A 23811-nucleotide genomic window follows, 5' to 3' on the forward strand; every position below is an offset into this window, starting at 1 on the left:
TAATATGAATAATCTGAATAATCTACATATGGCGAATATCCTAGATAATTTTCCACGCATAAATATTGGTTTAAAGTTTGGATTTAAGTCGCCAAATCTGAATATGCTCTCGAGACAATTTGAGGTATACTTCGGATTTTTTTTGGAAGACTTTTCTGAAAGACTGTTTTGGAATTCTGACCTTCACCTATGAAATATAGCAATAGTACTTGTTTTGTTTGGACTAATTCATTTTTAAGTACAAATGCTGCCTCATAGAGATATGTTACACTCACTCAAAATCTCGAAGAAGCAACTGTACATATAGAAGGAGTTTTCTTGCACTCTTTCCACCATCACTGCCATGTATTTATGTTGCCTTATGTCTGTATATTCTGTATGAGCCCTGTTTTGGAGTGCTGCTTTACTCTCACAGACCTGATGTGACCCAAATATGTGAGCAGAGTGACAGTGCTCCACCAAAAGCTGGTCTGTCCCTACAGAATGTGAACTGAGGATCTGGCCAGAAACTTAGAGTACTTGCATGTAATGCATCAAAGGTTAAATCATACTGAAACATGGCCATACCCAAACAGCCATACCCAGTAGTGACCTCAGGCTTTTTGGTTTCCATATTCATACTGTGGGAAATTCACAGCTTTGACCATATATGGAACTGTTTGATCAGTGAATATCAAATAAAATGAGAAGCCATCTAGATAGTCTTTACTTAAAGTGTATTTGGGAATTGTGGACATTTGTAGATGAAGATATCTCAAGAATGAGTTACGTTATTCATTTTCTTTATTAAAACTCATTTTCACTTAAAAAAGTTACACTGACAGTCTAAAGAAAACCAGTAGACCTGCAGACATACTGTACGTGATCATAATCACCTCATCTCATCATCTCTAGCCACTTTATCCTGTTCTACAGGGTCACAGGCAAGCTGGAGCCTATCCCAGCTGACTACGGGCGAGAGGCGGGGTACACCCTGGACGAGTCACCAGGTCATCACAGGGCTGACACATAGACACAGACAACCATTCACACTCACAACTAAGGTCAATTTAGAGTCACCAGTTAACCTAACCTGCATGTCTTTGGATTGTGGGGGAAACCGGAGCACCTGGAGGAAACCCACGTGGACACAGGGAGAACATACAAACTCCACACAGAAAGGCCCTCGCCGGCCACGGGGCTCAAACCTGGACCTTCTTGCTGTGAGGCGACGGTGCTAACCACTACACCACCGTGCCGCCCCTCGTAATCACCTGTGTCATTTAAATTCAGTTCAGCAATATAAGGGGGAAAAATTCTCTTATAATCACTGAATTGTACTACATATCATAACATGTGGAACAGTACAAGGCAACTCAAACTTATCCTGGGAGAACTTCAGGGTGAACTTGCTTTTGCATTGTTTGTGTGTGCCTTTGTGTGTCTGGGTCTTTGCATATTATTTTTTTTTAGAAAGCTGTTTTGCAAAACAAAATATATGCAACAATCCTTGGGCTATAAAACGCAACGTTAGATTGCTGCTGTGTTAATAGTACTTACAGCTATTTATAATGCAGAAGGAAAATTAGCTATCATTTTCCACTTACTGGAGACAGTCAGTGTCAGATAGTGTTAGCAAATATACAAGGTTAGTCCTTACAATTCCAAACACTACCACAGGATCAAAACAACCTTAACCATGTAAAGCCTAGGTCACAACCAGATGTACGATTTTTTGGCCGTGCAATTTTTGGCGTTTCCCAAATCGCTGCGTTTTTTTTGTTCGTGGAGAAAGAGACACGTTGGCCGTAAGTTTGTCTTGCAACCTGAAAAAAACGTAAGCGTCCGTAGAGTTTGTTTGACATGACAAAGAATCTCTGTGGCCAGTCTACGGCTTGAAAATCAGCACGTCACACGCGCGCCCTCCGTGCGTTTCATGCGTTTTTTGCACGTAGACCGGCCGTAGGAGCACATACGGCCAGTTGTGACCGAGGCATTATTGAATGTTCATATGATCATATTGTACATGATTCTTTAGTATTAATCAATTAAAACATAAACATTTTGCTTTTCTGTAATCTTGCGTGAAACTGCGATTACTTTTGTCTGCCTTTTCACACCTACTTTGTTTGGTGTAGACCTGTTGAACTTTTTCTTTAATTTGGTCTATTTTGACATACAGTATGTGAACACTTCACTCATATTTGAGCCATGATTCTCCAAAAACGTTGGTCTCGGTCCTCATCTAAATGAACTGTGATACTGTTCACTACTAAAATGCAAACTATCATAGTTTTATAAAGGTCCACACCATAATGATGTTGAGCACTTTTATTATCATGGTAAAGTTTAGTTATTGGTATTCATCTTTTTAACTGACTTTTGAATGAATTCTGGAGTCCATCCATCCATTATCTGTAGCCACTTATCCTATACAGGGTCACGGGCAAGCTGGAGCCTATCCCAGCTGACTATGGGCAAGAGGTGGGGTACACTCTGGACAAGTCACCAGTTCATCGCAGGGCTGACACACAGAGACAAACAACCATTCACACCCACATTCACACCTACGGTCAATTTAGAGCCACCAATTAGCCTAACCTGCGTGTCTTTGGACTGTGGGGGAAACCGGAGCACCCGAAGGAAACCCACGCAGACGCAGGGAGAACATGCAAACTCCACACAGAAAGGCCCCCATCGGCCACTGGGCTTGAACCCAAAACCTTTTTGCTGTGAGGTGACACTGCTAACCACTACACCACCATGCCACCCATTCTGGAGTCCAATATACTCTTATACACATGCACACACAGGATTTTGAAGTGAAACTCAATATACAACTTTCTTTGCGTTAATATAAAAAAGAAAAGATTGGTCACCCCAGAGAACAATAGAAATGGGTCAAGAAAATGTTTATAATGCAGACTTCGTTTGTCAGAGTAATTGATTTTTTGACCTTGCTGTATGATGACTATTATTCTGTTTTAGTAGTCTAAGGTTGTATAATTGTACATATCGTTTCTCATCAAAATACAAAACATTAAAAAATTTGTAAAATACTAAACTCATACTTTCTCTTAAGAGAACCAATCAGACGTGTCTATCAAAGCACACACCATTAAACCTGATCAAGGAACACTTTTGCATGGAAGGAATTCAAAATCTTGAGAACTGTTCAAGAAAAAAGTCACAAAAGTTCTAAATATGGTGCACATGTTAGTAAATCGTCATCATGCCCACACACTTGGGAGAACAGTAATAATAACAATTTAAAATGTCATGGTTCCCCTCCCTCAAGTCCAACCCACCAATTATCAAGTGAAAACACTGTGTTTCATTCATAAATCTTACTGAAGAAACTGACACAAGGCAATTCTCATATGAAAGGTTATGTTTATGGCTAAGAGTTGGTTTATCAAAGACAGATTATGTTACAACTTGGGTCAGTAATAGCTTAGTTGTTAAAGTTTGGTGCTGGTGACCAGAAGATTTTGAGCTCATGTGACTGCCTGAAATCCACTGCAGGGACATTGCATGTAACTAGTAGCTTGTAGTACTCAAGTCCAGGACTCGGACTCGAGTCTGACTCGTGCCCTAATTTTAAGGACTCATGACTTGACTTGGACTGATGACTCAGACTTGTACATTAACTGCATTTGGACTCGTAAATTGGAGACGAGGATTTTTTCTTTATTTTTTGCAACATGCTATAATAAATTGGCATAAGATATTTATATCTACATTAAGTTTTGTACTAATTTCGTGCAAGAGTGTCACACCTGCACGCCTTGGCACATGCATCAGATAGACTCTCGGGCACACTCTAGACAGCACGTGTGCCAAGTGGACTCTCTGGCACGCGCTATAAACGGTTTCACATGAAGGCAGCAACAGCCACCATCAAATGGTTGGAGTCTTGTTCTCAGACTCGACTCGGATCAGTAGTGGACTCAACTCGGACTTGACTCGAAATTTTCTTTAATGACTCAGACTTGAATGCTTAGGACTCGAGACTGGACTCTGACTCGACTACAACACTGACTAGTAGTGTATTTTACCTTCAACATCTCAATTGATTTTGTCTCAAATATAAATTGCTCTGGATAAAAACATCTGCCAAATAATTAAATAAAAATATAGCTATGTGCATGCAGTTGTGGTAAGATTATTTCAAAGAACCAACTCAAGACAGTTCACAGGAGTACTTTCTCTATAATGTCTATGGTTATGCAGATGTCTGGCCTGTTGCACAGCTGAACTGTTATCATCAGTCCCTGATACTGTAAAAAGGTAGCAGACTTGAAGTATGAATAAATTCCACAAAAGTATAATGCTTTATTACATGCTGTTTTCACTAGAGACATTTTTGTTCTGAAAACCAAATTTCTGCACTCAGTTCCACAGAGAAATTGCACAGAATCCTTTTTTTAATTAAAATTTTTTTTTTGGGGGGAGGGACCGCAACATGGCTGGAACCCAGACAATAAAAATAGTAAAACTAACATCAATTCAGCAAGGGAGAAATGCTGTAACACTGGCAGTAGTGTATAAATATTTACTCTGCTGTGGCTGCTGGACAAATATTATCTAATTGTAAATGATAAAGACAGAAGTGTAAATATATCAGACTTGATGACAGTGTCACGTTCATGTATTGTAGCTACTTAAAGAGTGTTTGCACTGCCTTTAAATTATTCATCCATCACAAATTCCCAGGAAGACCTTGTTTTGGATCATTTTATTCATCAAACTAGATAAATAAAGATTGGATTAAACTGGGTTTCAAATTGCGACAGTATCACTAAGAGTGTAACTTTCACTGTTTCATATAGGCTTGGTAATCCTTTCCTGAATTTCAGAATAAGTCTCTCATTTTATTACTCCTTCTTTATTTTCCTGAAAGCTTATTCATTTTATTTTGTTTGGCAGAGCAGTATCAGTATAGACTGGAGGGCGCTCTGAGCTTACACTCAGCCTTTATTTGCCTTTAAATGGTATTCTGGGCGAATACGAACAGTAATCAGTCTCAGACCAAGCATTTCCCCTGTCTATGCTATGTTCTTTGGCACCAAGATGAAATGTGTTTTTAATGAAAATTAAACCACTTCTTTATGAAACAAATGTCTACACTGTCACTAAATATACTTGACGTGAAGCAAGCGTGAATTAAAATAGTTATTTCCATAAAACGTTACAAATAATCTACATGTATTTCATATAGAAGATAAGGACTTTTATCTAACCATCAAGACTCTTTTATATATAAACATGCAAAATTTTGAAGCTCCATGTTACAAGTATGCTTTTGAGCTGTGCATACAGTAAACATCAGGAAAGTTTGGGCTTAAAATGAGGACTGACTGCAAGCTCAGCCCTCTAAAATCATTAGAGAACCTACAATTTCAAGCACTGGCAGGGAGTGTGTAGAGATCACACTTGCAGTGTGCTTTGTGTTAACAGGAGGTGTTGAATGCAGCTGGCTAGGCCAGACATTCAAATGTGCTCCAAACACACAGTCGCATAGCTACAAGACAGCAGTAACAGTCTTTCCTCTGCTTATTCATCCATAACCTTCAGGAAGAGATGTGCAGTTCATCATGTGCGTGTCACAAATTGTTTGTTGACCACACTTTTGAGAATTTATTGATTCATACTCCAGTCATTGTGGCTGGATAAGTATCAGAGTGTAGGACTATGAGTGTAAAACTACCAAACTTCGATTTCTATGTTGACTTTACTTTGATCTATGATGGTCTGGTGTAGACTCAAAAGACTGAGACTAGGCAGTGTGCGTACCTGCAGAGAGTGTTAATAGTTTCCTTACACAAGTTGATTTTATAACTCAAATAGACCATCAGTAATGACTCTTAGTTGAAACTACTGTTTAATTAGTTCAGTATGTGAACGTCATAAAGTAATTTAATTAAAGAAAAATAACTCAAATCCGAAGATAATGAAAGCTAGATGTCAAGTCAGCACACTGTACAGAGTATATGTGTAGATTTCTCTGACTAGAAATATTTGTCTGTTTGATCCTGATGTGATTTCAGAGACTGCGGGGTCAAGCCTGTGTGCTGAAAACATTCCGCAGGTCTCTGAATGTAAACCAAGAAGTATGCACAAAGCATTCTTTCCTGTCTCTTGCCTTCCACCAGATGGGAATTGGTGTATGGTGCTAGTCACAGATCCAGATTTGAGGGGTTCAGAAACTCCTGCTTTGCGGGAACATCTGGACATTTGGAAAGCATTAGGGCTTAGATGCTCTTTTTTTTTTTTTTTTTTTATAAATACTGGGTGGTTAGACATCAAATCTATTACTGCTAAGGTGTTTTTCCATTGAACATTTGAAAACAGGATCTGGGCCCACAGGAGTCGATGGGTTCTAGTTGTTGCTCAAGGTTTCCAGGAATTGAATTGGCCATAGTGATGACTGAAAGTGGCCGTGACATTGCTGTTTATGGTATGCTGTCACTATTGTTAAATCCAATATGAAAGAAGTGCTGGGATTAACTTTGTTTATTTGTCTAATCCACCATTTAGTTAACAAATTCATACTGACTGATTTAATGCCTTAATGTTCTCAGTTTTTTTCCCCTCCATTTTTAATCTACAATCTCTTTTTAAAAAAATGACGTGTACACATGTCGCATGCCTCTGTATACAGGCCCGTAGCCAGCATTGGGGGGGGGGGGGGGGGGGGGGGGGGGGGGATCTTTTTTCCCCAAAAGTGGACTTCATCTGGCCCCCTACTCTCGTACCCCCCAAATACACTTCAAATCTTCTAATTTAGACATTTTTTTATTCGTTATAAGTTCTCTGTTGTCTAACTTATTATTGTTATCTTCCTACAACTGTGCTGTGACTTCATTGTCTGTCTCTGTTGCTCACCTCAGTTGTCTGTTGTTTCTCTTTTCCATTGCCTGTCTCTGTTGCTCTCCTTTATTGTCTGTCTGTTTTTGCTCTCCTTCATTGTCTGTCTCTGTTGTTGCTCTCCTTCATTGTCTGTCTCTGTTGTTGCTCTCCCCTCCTCTGTCTGTCTGTTGTTGCTCTCCTTTATTGTCTGTCTGTTGTTGCTCTCCTTCATTGTCTGTCTGTTGTTGCTCTCCTTCATTGTCTGTCTCTGTTGTTGCTCTCCTTCATTGTCTGTCTCTGTTGTTGCTCTCCTTCATTGTCTGTCTCTGTTGTTGCTCTCCTTCATTGTCTGTCTGTTGTTGCTCTCCCCTCCTCTGTCTGTCTGTTGTTGCTCTTCTTCATTGTCTGTCTCTGTTGCTCTCCTTCACTGTCTGTCTGTTGTTGCTCTCCCCTCCTCTGTCTGTCTGTTGTTGCTCTTCTTCATTGTCTGTCTCTGTTGCTCTCCTTCACTGTCTGTCTGTTGTTGCTCTCCCCTCCTCTGTCTGTCTCTGTTGTTGCTCTCCTTCATTGTCTGTCTCTGTTGTTGCTCTCCTTCATTGTCTGTCTGTTGTTGCTCTCCCCTCCTCTGTCTGTCTCTGTTGTTGCTCTCCTTCATTGTCTGTCTCTGTTGTTGCTCTCCTTCATTGTCTGTCTGTTGTTGCTCTCCCCTCCTCTGTCTGTCTGTTGTTGCTCTTCTTCATTGTCTGTCTCTGTTGCTCTCCTTCACTGTCTGTCTGTTGTTGCTCTCCCCTCCTCTGTCGGTCTGTTGTTGCTCTTCTTCATTGTCTGTCTCTGTTGCTCTCCTTCACTGTCTGTCTGTTGTTGCTCTCCCCTCCTCTGTCTGTCTGTTGTTGTCTGTCTCTGTTGCTCACTTCAGTTGTTGTTTATGGCATCAGAACACTCCTGATCTCCCCATGCTTTAGCATAAAAAACAACAATAATTTCTAATTGAGATAAATGTTTCAAGTAATCCTGAGATTGAAATAATATCGCACAGCCCTATAAGGACAATTAATTTAAAATTGCCCAAATGCAGCAACAGTGGATGTTTTCACACACACTGGTCTGAACATTTTCATTTTTCAGCTAGTGCACACGTTTCTTTTCACTCTGATCCAAATGCCAAACCACTGACAGGGCATCATGTTACCATGACAGGGCGTCATGTTACCATGATGCCATGTTACCATGACGACTGAAAAACATGTGCTCTTAAAGTCTCGCATTTTACTGTCTTCACACCACACCACAGCTCCGATTTCCCAAGCTAAGCTAAAAAAAAATAAAAGCAGCCCCAGGTCTGACGCTACTAGTACCTAGCCATCGAGCCACCTAACTCATCTCTGTGTGTGCGTGTCACTGCCACACATAGACTGACGGACGGGCTGATGCTACCCCCCACCCCCACTGATCACTCTGACAGATCGATCTACCACTACTGTTGTAAACAAAAGAAAAACAAAGTCCTGCACTCAGCACCTTACCCATTTTGGCCCTTTTTTGGAACATGGCGCCAATATTTTGAGACAAAGTAGCAGCAGATTTCTTGCGTTTTCTGTCTTTATCTTCTTTTTTCCCCATTTTCTCTTCTATCCAGGGCTACCGCGTGACGTCACCGTACCGCGAGATTTTGTTAGGCGCCATATTGGAAGACCAAGTACATGCACTCACAATATAAAACAAAGTACGAGCGAGAGTAAAGTGACACGATGGCTGATAATTCGGGTTATGTGAGTACATTACCAGTTGCAGAAAGGGCACTGTATGTGGAGAAACTGGCTGTGATTGATGGGTTTGACCCATATGATAAGACTCGGGGCAAGGGAGAATGGATTTTTTTATTTCATAATTTATTTTTAATTTACTACTTATCTGTTTTTATTTATATGTATTTGAATTATTTGGACATGGGGGAAAAACTATATTTAAAATCCAAAGAGGGATGGAGGGAGGAAAATTAAAACAAAAGAAAGAAATGAAATATAGAGTAGAGTATATTTGATAAAATTAAGGATGTTTTTATTCAATAAACATTTAAAAAAATGTTCTACAACACTCTAGCCTAGTGACTTACCAGTAACAAAATAGACTTGTGTCTATCCCCTTGTGTCTCAATCACAGCTGGTATTCTGAAGAAAGACTTCTTTTCACCTTTCCCATCAGCTTTGTTAGAACCCTAACACAGCACAAAAGTTTACCATTGTAGGTTTTTGATGATCCAAGTGCCTCGTGGGTTCACATACCGCGCGCTACCGTTATTTCCCCCTAATCACGAGTTTGTTGGTCTTCCAATATGGCGCAGGGTTTGTTTACTTCCGATTTCGGATGACGTCAGTGAAAGGGGTCTAATGGGGGCATTACCGTCACCCACTGGATTGGGGTGTAAAGCAGTCTGAACAAAACGTGTAAACATAAACATAGGAGAAATGAACCCGTTTTTCTAACTCGTCCTCACTTAGTCTACTTTTCTTTTTTGATTAGTCTGGATTTGATATTGTAAATTTAAATGTGAATCAATGTATATTCATCGGAGATGAACAAATGAATAAATCTTGAGTAATCTTGAGGGGCGTGTGTGTCCGGGGGGGGGGGGGGGGGGGGATCGAACGAACCCTCCTGGCTACGGGCCAGGTATACATAGCTGGTTTGCAACAGCTACAATTAGGTCTTGTTGGTGCCAGTCTTCTGTAAGTATTATATGGGAATGGGAAAAGTACAGTACCAGTTTTCTGGTGCTGAAAGTTCTGCTGCTGTGCAGTGTAAAATTCTCTTTTGTTCTTCATGAAGAGTCGACTTGACAGATTAGAAGTGAAGGTTCTTATTTGATGCGCAGGGTTCAGTCACAAAAAACAAATGTCCTGCAAGTTCATTAACAGCATGTGCTGTTATCACAGAGTGGACATTATAGACCTTCTGATATCTTGAAGGGACTTCACAGGGCATATTTCTGCCTCACCCTGGTAAATGTTTTGTATCTGCCATCACCCTGATAAGGATAAAGTGGTTACTGTGAGAGAGTTGTTTTATTTTTAACGTAGCTTTATAAACAAAAGAACATTTCAGAAATGACTTAAATAATTCTTTAAACTAAATTTAGTGGATTTGTGAGATAAGCAAATGTTTGTACTGTAAGTTAGCTGCATTCAAAGCAATCAATTTTTAAACTTAAATAGTTTAAGGCTTTCAGTTTTAACTTGAAGAAAGTTCATGGCATCAAAGCAGTTAGATTGAGTGGTGTAATCTATCCTTACAAGATATCCTCATGTGTTTGCGAATGGACTCAGAAAAATCTGTGACTGACCATCCCAGTATCAGTCAAATGCTTTCTTTCCTGTGAACGTAAGTGGTTCTTGGCCATATCTAGTAACAGTGAAAGTGTCAGACTCTCTACAAACAACTAGCAGTCAAGCTTGCAGTCAAAAGTGCAGTTACTGTAAGTGCAGGAGTCATGGTGATTTGTGTTTCCATTCTTAACAACGCTTAAATTAGGGAAACAGGGTTGAATCTTAAACTCTGCAACGCTGTGACAAACAAGCCTAGAGTCTGGCACCCATGACTTACAGGTTGTTTCTAGTCTTTCTTTGTATGAAGTGCAACAAATTCCCTTCCGTTGTTATAATTCCTTAGACATGTTTACACAAGGGTGGCACGGTGGTGTAGCACTGTCGCTTCACAGAAAGAAGGTCCTGGGTTCGAGCCCAGCGCCTTTCTGTGTGGAGTTTGCATGGGTTTCCTCCAGGTACTCCAGTTTCCCCCACAGTCCAAAGACATGCAGGTTAGGCTAATTGGTGGCTCTAAATTGGCCATAGGTGTGAATGTGAGTGTGAATGATTGGTTGTCTCTATGTGTCAGCCCTGTGATGACCTGGTGACTTGTCCAGGGTGTACCCTGCCTCTCACCCATAGTCAGCTGGGATAGGCTCCAAAGCAAAGGGGAGTCCCATATACGATTCGTACATTGGGGGAGTGCCTGTTAGAGAGCGCACTTGTCCTGGGCCATCGGCATAGTGAGGTAGGGTGGCCAGTTCCTTTCCTCGCCGCCTTTAACTTCCCCAGTGTTTCCACCAGGTCCCCATTCACTGCTGGGTGGACAGGGAGCGAGCCCCAGATCCCCGTCGAGCTGAGGCTCGAACCAGGGACCGTTCGCTTAGCGGTCAAGCGCTCTAACCACTTGGCCACCTGCGCTCCGGATAGGCTCCAGCTTGCCTGTGACCCTGTACAGGATAAGCGGCTACAGATAATGGATGGATGGATGTTTACACAACTATCTGCACATGCAAAATTCTTCCCTCTGGGGTGTACACAACTGAGGGATAATAGAGCACCTGGTCCAAGTTAGTGACTCGGATGTCTACACCTGGACTATAGTCTCAAGGACTGTTGGAGCTTATTGGGTCTTTCATACTTCACAAAAAAATGATGCACCAGGATAAGAAGATTCTGTCTGAATATGTGGTTGTATGACATTATGGCATATCCAGAAGAGAAAATCAGAGCCAGAGAGAGAATTCATAGGCTCTGAAAAGTGTTAAGTGGTTTATACCAAAAAAAAAGTGCTGTTTCCATCCCAGGTGAACCCACTGTAAACTGTTCTACACCCTCCGAGTGCTAAACTGTGTATTAACAGCATGCACTAAGATGAAGAGCTCAGATAATACTGTGCGGTTTAAGAGGCCGTGGCTAATCCCAAAGCAATCCACTGGGAGTTTAAAGCTCACATAATGGTAAGCTTGTTTGGCTGGTCTTAGGGGATGTGCGTAGGCAGTGAAGAACCCCCACACAGCAAAATCCCAACACCGAATTAACCCTTACTATGTTCATTTATGTCCAGCTGGACTTCAGTGAGAGTTATTGGTGTTAATTCAGCATGAGAGATTTTACTGACTTGAGAACATTGCCAGGGCATCACATAACAGCTTAGCACCTGCTGGTAGATGTCAGTAATGGTGTTGAAGACACAAGCTAGGAACAGCCTCCAAACATGGCACCCAAGAGTCACAGCGCCCCCTATCACCTGATTACTAATTGCACCTGTCTTTCGTTCCTCAGCAATCACCTTGCCTACTTAAGCCCAGCTCTCACAAACTTGCTTTGCGAAGTATCATTTAGTGTTCCTGTGCCTAACTTTACTGAGCCGTTTACTTTCTGCCTGACTTCCTGTGTTTAGACCATTATCTACGTTCAGTCCCTGACCTCGCTCTATTGTTTTCTCTGCACTATCCTGTTTGCCGATCGACCGACCCCTGCCCATTACTTTGACTACGATTCCTGCTCTTCGTTTTGGCTCAGTCTGCAGTTTGCTTCTCTCCGCTCTCCCCTGTGCCCGCATCCGTAAGTGCCTGCACCCTGACAGTAGAATGTTTGCCTCTGCAACCCAGTCAAGCACAACCCAATGCAAACAACACACGAAAATATGGAAATTCAAAATTGCTGTATGTTATATGCTTCATGGTAGTTTCATTCAAAAGTACTTTGCTTATTACATTCAAAAGAGAATTTACATGAAACCAACCAGATTTCATTCACACTTTTTGTTTTCATTTCTGCATGAAATTGTACATTGATTAAGCAGAAGTCTGTTAAAGGACATGTTTAAGTAGTTTTTATTTCTAAATGGAAATAAAATGTAAAAAAAAAAACTGGTTTGAAGTGTTGCATATAAGCTTAATATGTTAATATGTAATCTCATAAAATAGGCCCAATTTGTTTAACATTCATTGGTTAAAAATTAGAATTTCAGGGAGCATCATGCAGCAACGTTTAATATCCATGTGGAATAAGCTTTGACTTTTAAGTTTTGGTATATGTGTAATAAAAAGGAAGGCAGACACACATTTATAAAGTATCACAAGTCAAGTTACGTAAGTTAACATTTGTAAGTACACTTTGCTTAGATCATATCGATTCTTGCAGACATTTTGTAAGCGGCGATTGTGCATGACTAAATATTTTTTGATTCCCTGTAGTTTTACTCGAACACTTCTCAGTGTCATTAAACAGTATGCCTAAGAGCTATTTAACAACAGTTCCCTTGTGTTTAGGAAGAACTACGAAGCATTCAGCTGGGAAGTTTGGCACATTCCCCCCTGCTACTCCCAGTCCAGCTGCCAGGCTGCTTTAAGAACAACATTCTTCTGATCCGCTGATGATCAGTCCACTCCTGCAGCTATTCCTGCTGCCATTCACCCCTGACACATGTGACTTATGAGGGCTACTGTCCTTGTCTAGTGCATGCTATTTGTTGCATAATTTCAAGTTCTTTCATCAAAGATGCATTGTTGGCAGATGTGAATACCTTAGGGATCTGCAAAATGTAAAAGCAGCAAGACAAAGTTCAAACACGGGGTGAAAGGCATGGAACTCAGATTGCATTTTCTGGTAGGAACGCTAGATACTGTAAATTGCAGGACAGGTTATGACTGAAACATTAACCATGATGTTCAATGCTGGCTTTATTAAATTATGGTTGTATGGAGCCTTATACTATGTTGGCAATTCTAAAATGTATGCCAACCATGTCACTCACACCCAGACTAATTTAAAGCAGGATAGAATGTATCTGAGCCTTCTTAAAGAACCCTGGTCATAGTCACTAAACTGATAAGGAGGCTCATTCCAGGCACTTGAACCGCTCTGCTAAGGCTTGGTAAACAGATATCATGCAAGTACACTGCCTAGAGTAATGGACTCAGTGATTCGCCAGGTAAATGCAACCAGTTCCCTGTGTCTCATTCAGTATGTGGAGAATGATTAATAACAAGTAGGAAAAGTATGGAATCAATTTTGTGCCAAAATGTTCATACAATACTTTTGAAATATCAAACAAAAACGACAAATCAAAATACAAAAAAAGAAAAGTCAATTTTTTTAGACTGGCAAACAAATTATTCGTGTAATCGTGCAAAATATCAGTCTATTACTCTTCAGAAACCTTTTATTTTTGTTCCGCGTCTTTCTGAGTTTTGTTTGACGTAATTTATTTTGGTTGCGATTCCAGCTTTCTTGTTTGCGCTCCCTGACTTTTTGCTTGCAGTTTTGGCACAAACTTCACGTGTGGGTGGGCTGTCCAGGAATGCATTCCCATTGGGTAACTTGTGTTTGACTGACAGCTACGCTCAGCCATTCCCTACTCGGATTTTGGCGGACTGTTTGACGAGTGACCGATCCATTGAGGATCGAGTGGACTTCAGTGGTGACTATGATACTGAATTTACACTTTGTTGAATTAATTCAATATTATAGTCGCCACCGAAGTCCACTCGATCCTTATTTACCGTCAATGGATCGGTCACTCGTCAAACAGTCCGCCAGAATCTGAGTAGGAAATGGCCGCAACAGCCTCCGGGGAATGGCTGAGTGTAGCTGTCAGTCAAACACAAGTTACCCAATGGGAATGCATTCCTGGACAGCCCACCCACATGTGAAGTTTGTGCCAAAACTGCAAGCAAAAAGTCAGGGAGCGCAAACGAGAAAGCTGGAATCGCAACCAAAATAAATTACGTCAAACAAAACTGAGAAAGACGCGGAACAAAAATAAAAGGTTTCTGAAGAGTAATAGACTGATATTTTGCACGATTGCATGAATAATTTGTTTGCCAGTCTAAAAAAATTGACTTTTTTTCTTTTTTTGTATTTTGATTTGTCGTTTTTGTTTGATATTTCAAAAGTATTGTATGAACATTTTGGCACAAAATTGATTCCATAGAAAAGTACATCAAACCAAATATTTCCCAACCTGGCTTTCAGCCTGCTTTTGCAAACCTATAATCTCTTAATGGTTATGAACAAACTAAACCTGTCAAACTATAAGTACACCTGACTGGATTAGAAATAGAAGAAGCTTTGTTATGGGCCTTTATAAACTAAAAATGTGCATGTTGAGTGTGCCTGTCATGCCCACTTTGCAGCTGAGGTGAAACTCTCAAGCAGAAATCAATTATGTATGCTGTATGATTTTCAAAGTACAATAAAAAAAAAAACTGGGTTGCAAAGATGATTGGCCTTACATCAGGTGACTGGGAGCCAAGAGGACAGCTGACGTACCTGCAGAGGAAGGTGTACATATATACAGTATATGTCCTGGACAGTACTGTGCAAAAGAAATGTTGTAGAGCAAAAATGCCTTCAAAAATAATGAAATTAAATTTTTTTACATTAAAAAAATACTATAAAGAGCAGTAAAAAGTAATAAATGGAACAAAGTCAATGAGACCAATAAATGAGACCAATAATTTTACATTTATAGCACTGTCACCTCACAGCAAGAAGGTCCGGGTTCGAGCCCAGTGGCCAACAAGGGCCTTTCTGTGTGGAGTTCTCCCCGTGTCTGCGTGGGTTTCCTCCGGGTGCTCCGGTTTCCCCCACAGTCCAAAGGCATGCAGGTTAGGTTAACTGGTGGCTCTAAATTGTCCATAGGTGTGGATGTGAGTGTGAATGGTTGTTTGTCTCTATGTGTCAGCCCTGTGATAACTGGGCGACTTGTCCAGGGTGTACCCCGCCTTTCACCCATCGTCAGCTGGGATAGGCTCCAGCTTGCCTGTGGCCCTGTACAGGATAAGCAGCTACAGATAATGGACGGATGGATGGAATTTTACATATAGATTGAATCATCCTTTCTAAACTGTTTCACAAGCATGGTTTCTCATCTCTACTGCTGTCAGTGGCCAATTCTTTTCAAGTCTCTTGGCCAAGTCTTGTGCAAGTTGGAAGTGTTTCCGGATGTGTCACACAAGAATACGTCATGGTGGCTCACTCCCCATGGATTGTTCACTATGCTGCCAAAGAATTTTAAAATAAAAGTCCCTGTGGTTCTCTTTCCATAGCACCAATGGGACTTCAAAATAAATGTCCTTTTTCATGCCTGGACCCTCCTTGAGTCACATGGAGGATTATCATGGATATATATATATATATATATATAAAATTATTTTTCTATCCACATTCACTGGATATGAACAATCATGTGCTCTGATTGGGTACTCTACTACTGGGCTATCAACTCATATACCGTCAGTAGAAAATGGTGGACCGTGTTGCTGAACCAACCGAGGATGAAATAAAAACTGTATTCGAAAACAAAAACCCCCAAAAATATAAAAGAAAGCAACAAAATATGGAATAAAAGTAGTTGATGGTAAAAACATATCTTTTTTTTTTCAAGAATTATTATTATTGTGGGGCGGCACGGTGGTGTAGTGGTTAGCGCTGTCGCCTCACAGCAAGAAGGTCCTGGGTTCGAGCCCCGGGGCCGGCAAGGGCCTTTCTGTGTGGAGTTTGCATGTTCTCCCCGTGTCCGCGTGGGTTTCCTCCGGGTGCTCCGGTTTCCCCCACAGTCCAAAGACATGCAGGTTAGGTTAACTGGTGACTCTAAATTGACCGTGGGTGTGAATGGTTGTCTGTGTCTATGTGTCAGCCCTGTGATGACCTGGCGACTTGTCCAGGGTGTACCCCGCCTTTCGCCCGTAGTCAGCTGGGATAGGCTCCAGCTTGCCTGCGACCCTGTAGAAGGATAAAGCGGCTAGAGATAATGAGATTAGATTATTATTGTGTTTTTCATTTTGCCGGTTTGTTTACATTCTAAGTGGAAATTATTTTGTTGGACGTTTTGTAAAAAGTTTTTAATTTATTGAATTTGCAAAAAATAAAAATGCTCTGTTTCTCAAAATCCAGTAAATGTGGATAGAATGAAACAGTTATTCCACTCAGTCTCGTCGGACATGGCTTATAGCTAACTCAGCGCAGTGTGCCTCGTTGGTTATCAGCTCATGTATGACTCGATTTCGTGGAATAACACACACACACACACACACACACACACACACACACACTAGACCTGTCTCACATTGAAAAGATTTGGTGCATTATGAAATGCAAAATATGACAGAGGAGACCTGGAACTGTTGAGCAACTGTAATTGTATATCAGGAAAGAAGGGGACAACATTTCAATTTCAAAATTGCAGCACTTGGTCTCCTCAGTTCCCAAACATTTACAGAGTGTTGTTTGGGAATTGTAAGCCTTTATTTGTCACCTTAGAGCACAGTAAAATTCTTTTTCTGCATTTAACCCATCTGGGGATGTGAGCACACATACCCAGAGCAGTGGGCAGCTGTGCTGCAGCGCCTGGGGAGCAATTGGGGGTTAGGTGCCTTGCCCAAGGGCACTTCAGCCATTCCTGCTGGTCCAAGGACTCCAACAAGCAACCTTTTGGTCCTAAAGCTGCCTCTCTAACCTTTAGGCCATGGCTTCCTGCCATATCTCCCTGAGGTGGGTGAAATACTAAAGCACAGACAGGTGGGAAATGGTGGAACACAGTCTCTTTTATTTTTGATATAGCTTTTCAGTGTCACTTTCACTCTATGCACATACGCACACACTCTCTTGTCAGGAGATGACCACCTCTTCTCTCTCCACCTCCTTTTCACTGCTCTGTCATGACTGCAAAACAGACACACCCAACATCAGTTAACAACAGGTGACATCACTTTGCCACTCACCTTCCCTGCCCCCGCCCTCCATTCACAAACTGATGCTTGACCACGCCCCCGCTGCCACACTCCCCTACTTTTATATATATACTGTATGATTACTTGATTTGTATGCACTTGTTTGTTTGAGGAACAGTGGGGATCACTTAAAAATAAAACAAGCACACTCCAGCATACAGGACAGTCTCAGTCTGGAGTTTACCTAAAAACTGTCTGGGTCAAGGAACACATCTCATTGTGAATCTTCAAAAATAAAAATTCCTTCCTCATCCTCATTCTCTTACTGGAACAGTTCCTTGACACTTCCTTCTTAACACATTTGTAAATCTGGCTGTCATTTGAGCACATCTGTACTTCTCGGGGGCCAACATTTAATCTGTTTATGCAACAGGATGACAGAAGAGCGCGTGAGTCACTGACTTTCAATAATCAAGACAAATTTGGAAACAATTTTGAAACAAACTATACTGATAGTCTTTGTATTCTGAATACATTAAAACACTTTCGATCATTTAGAGAAATTATATGACAAATGACAGAAAATATTGTTTAAGAAATTGCCTTGTAAATAGGGTACCATTACCATAAATCTATATGGTTTATGAGTAACATTTTGATGGTTTAAAACTTTCCAAAGCACATAAATGAAGAAACATCCAAAGGAAGGCTGTGGACCTAATGACACAATGACAAATATTAAATACGTTTTTGTTCTTTAGTCTGGAGTCCCATATAGTACATTTCCACAGAGGCCATATGATTACTTCTCATCTCATCTCCTCTCATTATCTCTAGCCGCTTTATCCTGTTCTACAGGGTCGCAGGCAAGCTGGAGCCTATCCCAGCTGACTACGGGTGAAAGGCGGGGTACACCCTGGACAAGTCGCCAGGTCATCACAGGGCTGACACATAGACACAGACAACCATTCACACTCAGGCCAAGTTTACATTAGACCGTATCTGTCTCGTTTTCTTCGCGGATGCACTGTCTGTTTACATTAAAACGCCTGGAAACGCCGGGAAATGGGAATCCGCCAGGGTCCACGTATTCAATCCAGATCGTGTCTGGTTCGGTGCTGTGTAAACATTGAGAATACGCGGATACGCGGATACACTGTGCTGAGCTCTAGCTGGTGTCGTCATTGGACAACGTCACTGTGACATCCACCTTCCTGATTCGCTGGCGTTGGTCATGTGACGCGACTGCTGAAAAACGGCGCGGACTTCCGCCTTGTATCACCTTTCATTAAAGAGTATAAAAGTATGAAAATACTGCAAATACTGATGCAAATACTGCCCATTGTGTAGTTATGATTGTCTTTAGGCTTGCCATCCTTCCACTTGCAAGTGGTAAGTGATATGCGCTGGGATCACACACACACAGCGGCTCAGTCCCGAATCACTGCTCGTGCGCTATACTCGCGCGCTCTGTGAGCTGCGCAGGGCCGGAGTGCGCACCCTCCAGAGGGCACTCGCTGTTCAGGGCGGAGTGATTTGGAGCGCAGGATGCCTGCGGAGCCGAGCGTATCCGTGTATTGGTGTTGCTGTGTGCACGCAAATCGCGTATTGGTGTTGCTGTGTGCACGCTAATCGTTTTAAAAACGTTAATCTGATGATCTGCTGATACGGTCTAATGTAAACCCCACCTCACATTCACACCTACGGTCAATTTAGAGTCACCGGTTAACCTAACCTGCATGTCTTTGGACTGTGGGGGAAACCGGAGCACCCGGAGGAAACCCACGCGGACACGGGGAGAACATGCAAACTCTGCACAGAAAGGCCCTTGTCGGCCACGGGGCTCGAACCCGGGCCTTCTTGCTGTGAGGTGACAGCGCTAACCAATACACCACCGTGCCGCCCCTAATATGATTACTTTTTTCTTTTAAACATGTTTTTCTTAATTTTATCATTTTACCTACACTTAAACAGCAATTTTGACCAACAAAAAAGACATTGTCAAAATATGTTTTAAATTTCCAAGAACAGATACATTTCAAAACATTTTTTTTTTAAATTGAAGTGTGGATTGAGGAAAATGGACACCGTTTACCATTTAATAGTCTTGTGTACAATATAAACCCTCCATCCCCGTGTGTAAGGTCACATTCACTACTATACAGCTAGCCTCTGTGTTCCTGATGCTCTTGCTAACCTTAGACATTTTTTAATTTTTATTTTTATTTTATTTTTTGTAACTTGTCCATCTTTGCTGGTGCATATCAGAACGAACTGCTAAAACATGGTAAATGGTGTAACGGTCTTGGTTCGGGTAATGTGCATGCTCAATACAGGCTGTTTTTGCTGTGGATGAAAATCTGTCGACAATGAATAAATAAAAGTGAACCAAATAAAGCTGAGGAAGAATTGAAAATGAGATGAAATGAAAGAATGGGAGAACTTGTTTTGTGGATGCTGTAAAAGAGTAAATCCAAAGAATGAGTTCACAATGTGTGCACTGTAAAAATTAGGCTCCTCACATTAAAGACAGCTGTTGTCTGTATGAAACTAGTAATGTTTTCTTTCAGTTATGTAAAATATCTGTGAAACTCAAAGCCAATGAATAATTCAAGCCTGAAACTCAGTAAAACTCCATCTATTCTTACTTTGTGTTTAATATATCTCTGGAAAAAGTTTACTGCTTCAACTCTAATTGTTACGTGAATGTGCACTTTTTTTCTTTGCTAATTGCAGTGCTTTTTGGATTTTATAGTGTTAGTCCTTTAGTGTAAACTTGCATATATAGTTTTATATGTCTGTGCTCTCATAAAATGCATTGCAAACGTCTTATTTGTTTTGAACCACACAGACAGTAGTACTTCAAGACTGACTTTACTGATTTGGATGATCAAAGTAAGTAAGAGTCTTATTTCAGTAAAATCTTTTGCTATGCGTATCTCTAATGCTCTAATCTAATCTGATATATTTTATGAATTCAGCAGTAGAAGTACATTGGAAATGTAAAACCACCCAGCTTTTACACAAAACTCAAGTTGCATTATTTGATCCACTTGACAGTGTATATTTCTAAAGTATACTTGATTGTACATGAGAATATATATATATATATATATATATATATATATATATATATATATATATATATATATATATATATATATATATATACGAAGAGATGAGATGAAGAGGCAAACATGATATCATTATTGACCCTGACAAAAAAAGAGATGCTGCTCTGAGTCCTTTTCAGACTAATTTTGCCTTTTAATCTAAAATGAACTCTTTTACTTGATCTCCTCTTTTTGGTTGGAATTTATCCAAGATTCAAGATGTCTTTATTGAAATTCGCAGTGAAGTCGCCACTGAATTGCTTTCAATTTACAGACTTAAAGGTTAAAAACTTATACGACTAACGATATTGCACATCTCATAACATTCGTGATTAAAAGTAGCAAGATTCTTACACTATACCCCTTACACACAATGATTAACACATTCATAAAATCCGCATAACAAATAAAATATGTATACATCGATTGCACTTAATTTTTCGATCGTCTGAGAACAGAGAAGTGTTAACGACATGGAAAATATTTGCGGCTTGCTGCTGATGGAAATTATTCCCCAGACTTATTGAGCAGGTTGCACATGTACGGAATAGGAGAGTTGCTGTATCGGTTTGTTCTTGTTTTGGGGCAGTTCAGTTTCTGACTGTTTCTCGTGACACGGCCTGAGACCTGAAGCCTGGTCGGTGGCAGCCAATCTCTGTATTCAGACTTCAGCGATGTCCTTGCGAACTTGAGGCAGAGCTGCTCCCTTCTTTCTGCTAATGTCACAAGACCAAGGCTTTGCAGTGCACAAGAGTAGCCTGTGTAAGCGTTCCCTAAAATGATACGGCATGCCCGCTTCTGGATTCTTTCCAGTTTGTCCGCTTGAGATTGGGTTAGTCCTGATGACCATGCGGGTGCCGCATACTCAAGAATGGGCCTAACATAGCCCGTATAAATCGTCGTCAGGTCAGCTGTAGACAGGGCGAACTTCCTTAGTCGTTTGAGGAAGTAAAGCTTCCTCGATGCGAACTTAGCATTTGATCAACTTGTTTGTCCCATCGCAGATCTTTTTGGATGTGAAGCCCTAGAACTTTCAAACAAGATACAACGGCTAAGGGCGCTTCACAAATCTGAAGTGGTGGAAGTAGAGGAGGGTTTCGACAGAAAGTCACATGCATGGTGAGGCATTTGGTACCGTTCAGCAGCATGTGGTTGTTCGTAGACCATAAGTGTAGCTCGTCCAACTCCTCTTGAAGGGTGGAGGGCTGGTGGAGGGCTCTGGACTCAAGCAGATTCATGTCGTCCATGTATTTCCACGTCGGAATGGCGGTGTTACTTGCCGCGTCATCAATAAGGGTTCGGAACAAAATGGGACCAAGCAAGGTTCCTTGAGCAACACCACAAGACAGATGTTCCCAACTGGAGAGTGAACCACGGTAACAGACACACTGCTTCCTGTCAGAAATGAAGTCACAGATCCATGGGATTAACTCACTCCTCAGACCCTTGTTCAGCAGTTTTAAGATGACTGTGTTGTGATGCACCCTATCAAAGGCTTTTGAAAAGTCAGTACCCACTAAAGTGCAGATGGATGCTGGAGCGTCAGTGCCTCTACACAGACTGTCAACTAAGCTCATCAGAGCATGAACAGTTGAGCGTCCCTTAAGACTGCCATACTGTCTCTTGTCAAAGCTGATGTCTTGTAGAATCCATTCCACTGCAAAGTACTCGGCTATCTTCGAAAACTGAGAAGTTAAGGAGATAGGTCTTAACTGGTCTATACTTGCAGGCTGCGTCTTAGGAAGGGGAACAATGACTGCCTGTTTCCACTGGTATGGTACAACTCCCTCATTGAAAGAAGCATTGAGTATGTGACAGAACGGCGTAGCAAGTTCACAGGCAAACTCACGGAGTAGCTTCAGAGGAATGTTGTCAGGGCCAGGTGCCTTGGTTGTCTTAACCGCCAGGAGCTGCTGGTAAACATCCCAAATATGCAAAGTGGGGAGCTGGTTTGCAGCGGGTAGGAAGGTGGGCAGTTGACAGAGATCCAATGCAGGGAGTGCCTTGGACACTTCGGCAAATTTTGTGTTGATGATGTCTGCAACAGATGCATCGACCTCGGTATCCAGTCCCGGAATGGTTATCTCTCTCCCACCTTTACTCACGTTTACCATGTTCATGACCTCCTGATGCCAACGTCGTGGATTGGCATGCTTGAGGGAGGCAACCCGGTCAGTGTAGTAACTCTTCTTGGCTCGAGATAGTGCTCTCTGAACTAGATTCCGATAAAACTTCCAAATAATATGGCCATGTTTATGAAAGGCTTTCTGTCGCAGACTAATGAGATATTTGATCTGAGGTGTCACCCAAGGTTTATCAGTACTATGTATTTTATCCTCCTGCAACAAAGACTTTCCAATGAATGCAAGATGAACACACTTAAAATTCTTTTGTTTCCTGTTCAACCGCTCCAGAATGAAATTTAACACCTTAAAAAAAAATCCTTATTTACATAGCACCCAAAACAAGTGTCATAGCTAATAGGGTTCTGTTCTTATATATATGCCTCATTTCAAATGTTCACATGGCAAAGTTATAAATTACAGTATGGAAAGTGCTACTGAAAGGATATATATATATATATATATATATATATATATATATATATATATATATATATATATATATATATATATATATATATATCCAGACAGGGTTCTCAGAGGTCTGGGAGGCCCAAATATATTTAGTTTTATTACTCTGCAGTCTGACAGGCCCCATTTATGCCAAATGACCCTTTGCCTACGTGGAAACATAATTTTTGGCCACAAAAAAGAGACATATTGTCAAAATATATTTGAAATCTGCAGGAACAGATGTATTTGAACAAATTTTTTTAAATTGAAGTATGGATGGAGGGAAATTAGACTTTTACCATTTAATAGTTAAGTGTACAATATAAACCCTGCATCCCTGTGTGCAAGGCCATGTATTAACTGCTGTACAGATAACCTCTGTTTGCCTAATGGTGTTACTAACCTTCAAAAATATATTTGTGACCTGACTTGTCCATCTTTGCTGATCCGTATCAGAACAAGCTACTAAAACATGGTAAATGGTGTAAACCTCCTAGTTTGGGTAATGTGCAGTACGGTATGTGCATGCTTAGGCTGTTTACACGTTTTGTTGTGGATGAAAATCTGTTTGCAATGAATGAATAAATGTGGACCAAATAAAATTGAAGAAGAATGAAAAATGAAATGAAATAAAAGAAAAGGACAAATTGTTTTGTGCAAGTTTCCTGAAGAATACAGCTAAGGAATTAGACGTGTTCATAATATGTGCACATATTGTCGACTTCTCTGAGTGCTTTTCAGAATATAATTTTGCCTTTTAACCTAAAATTAACTCTTACTTCATTTCCTCCTTTTGGTTGGAATTTAA

General features: G+C 40.9%; 1 protein-coding gene across 4 annotated transcripts in view; it reads left to right on the forward strand.

Annotated features, from left to right (window-relative positions):
• The window catches only part of LOC132869762 (neurotrophin-3-like), a 94997-nt gene that overhangs the window by 12081 nt on the left and 59105 nt on the right, over positions 1 to 23811 (forward strand). Inside the window, exons 2-3 of one of the 4 annotated variants that reach the window (XR_009651005.1) lie at positions 12159 to 12200; positions 12911 to 13652. The exons of 2 other annotated variants lie outside the window; for them this stretch is intronic. Coding sequence is in view for 1 of the 2 variants with exons in the window: in XM_060903154.1 (XP_060759137.1) it covers positions 20201 to 20209 (9 nt within the window). In the remaining variant the exon portion in view is untranslated. Of the gene's footprint in view, positions 1 to 12158; positions 12201 to 12910; positions 13653 to 20165; positions 20210 to 23811 lie in introns of those variants that run through there. One more of the 4 variants, XM_060903154.1, reaches the window with a different exon arrangement.

This window comes from Neoarius graeffei, chromosome 21, assembly GCF_027579695.1.
Source record: "Neoarius graeffei isolate fNeoGra1 chromosome 21, fNeoGra1.pri, whole genome shotgun sequence".
Classification (NCBI taxonomy): Eukaryota; Metazoa; Chordata; class Actinopteri; order Siluriformes; family Ariidae; genus Neoarius; species Neoarius graeffei.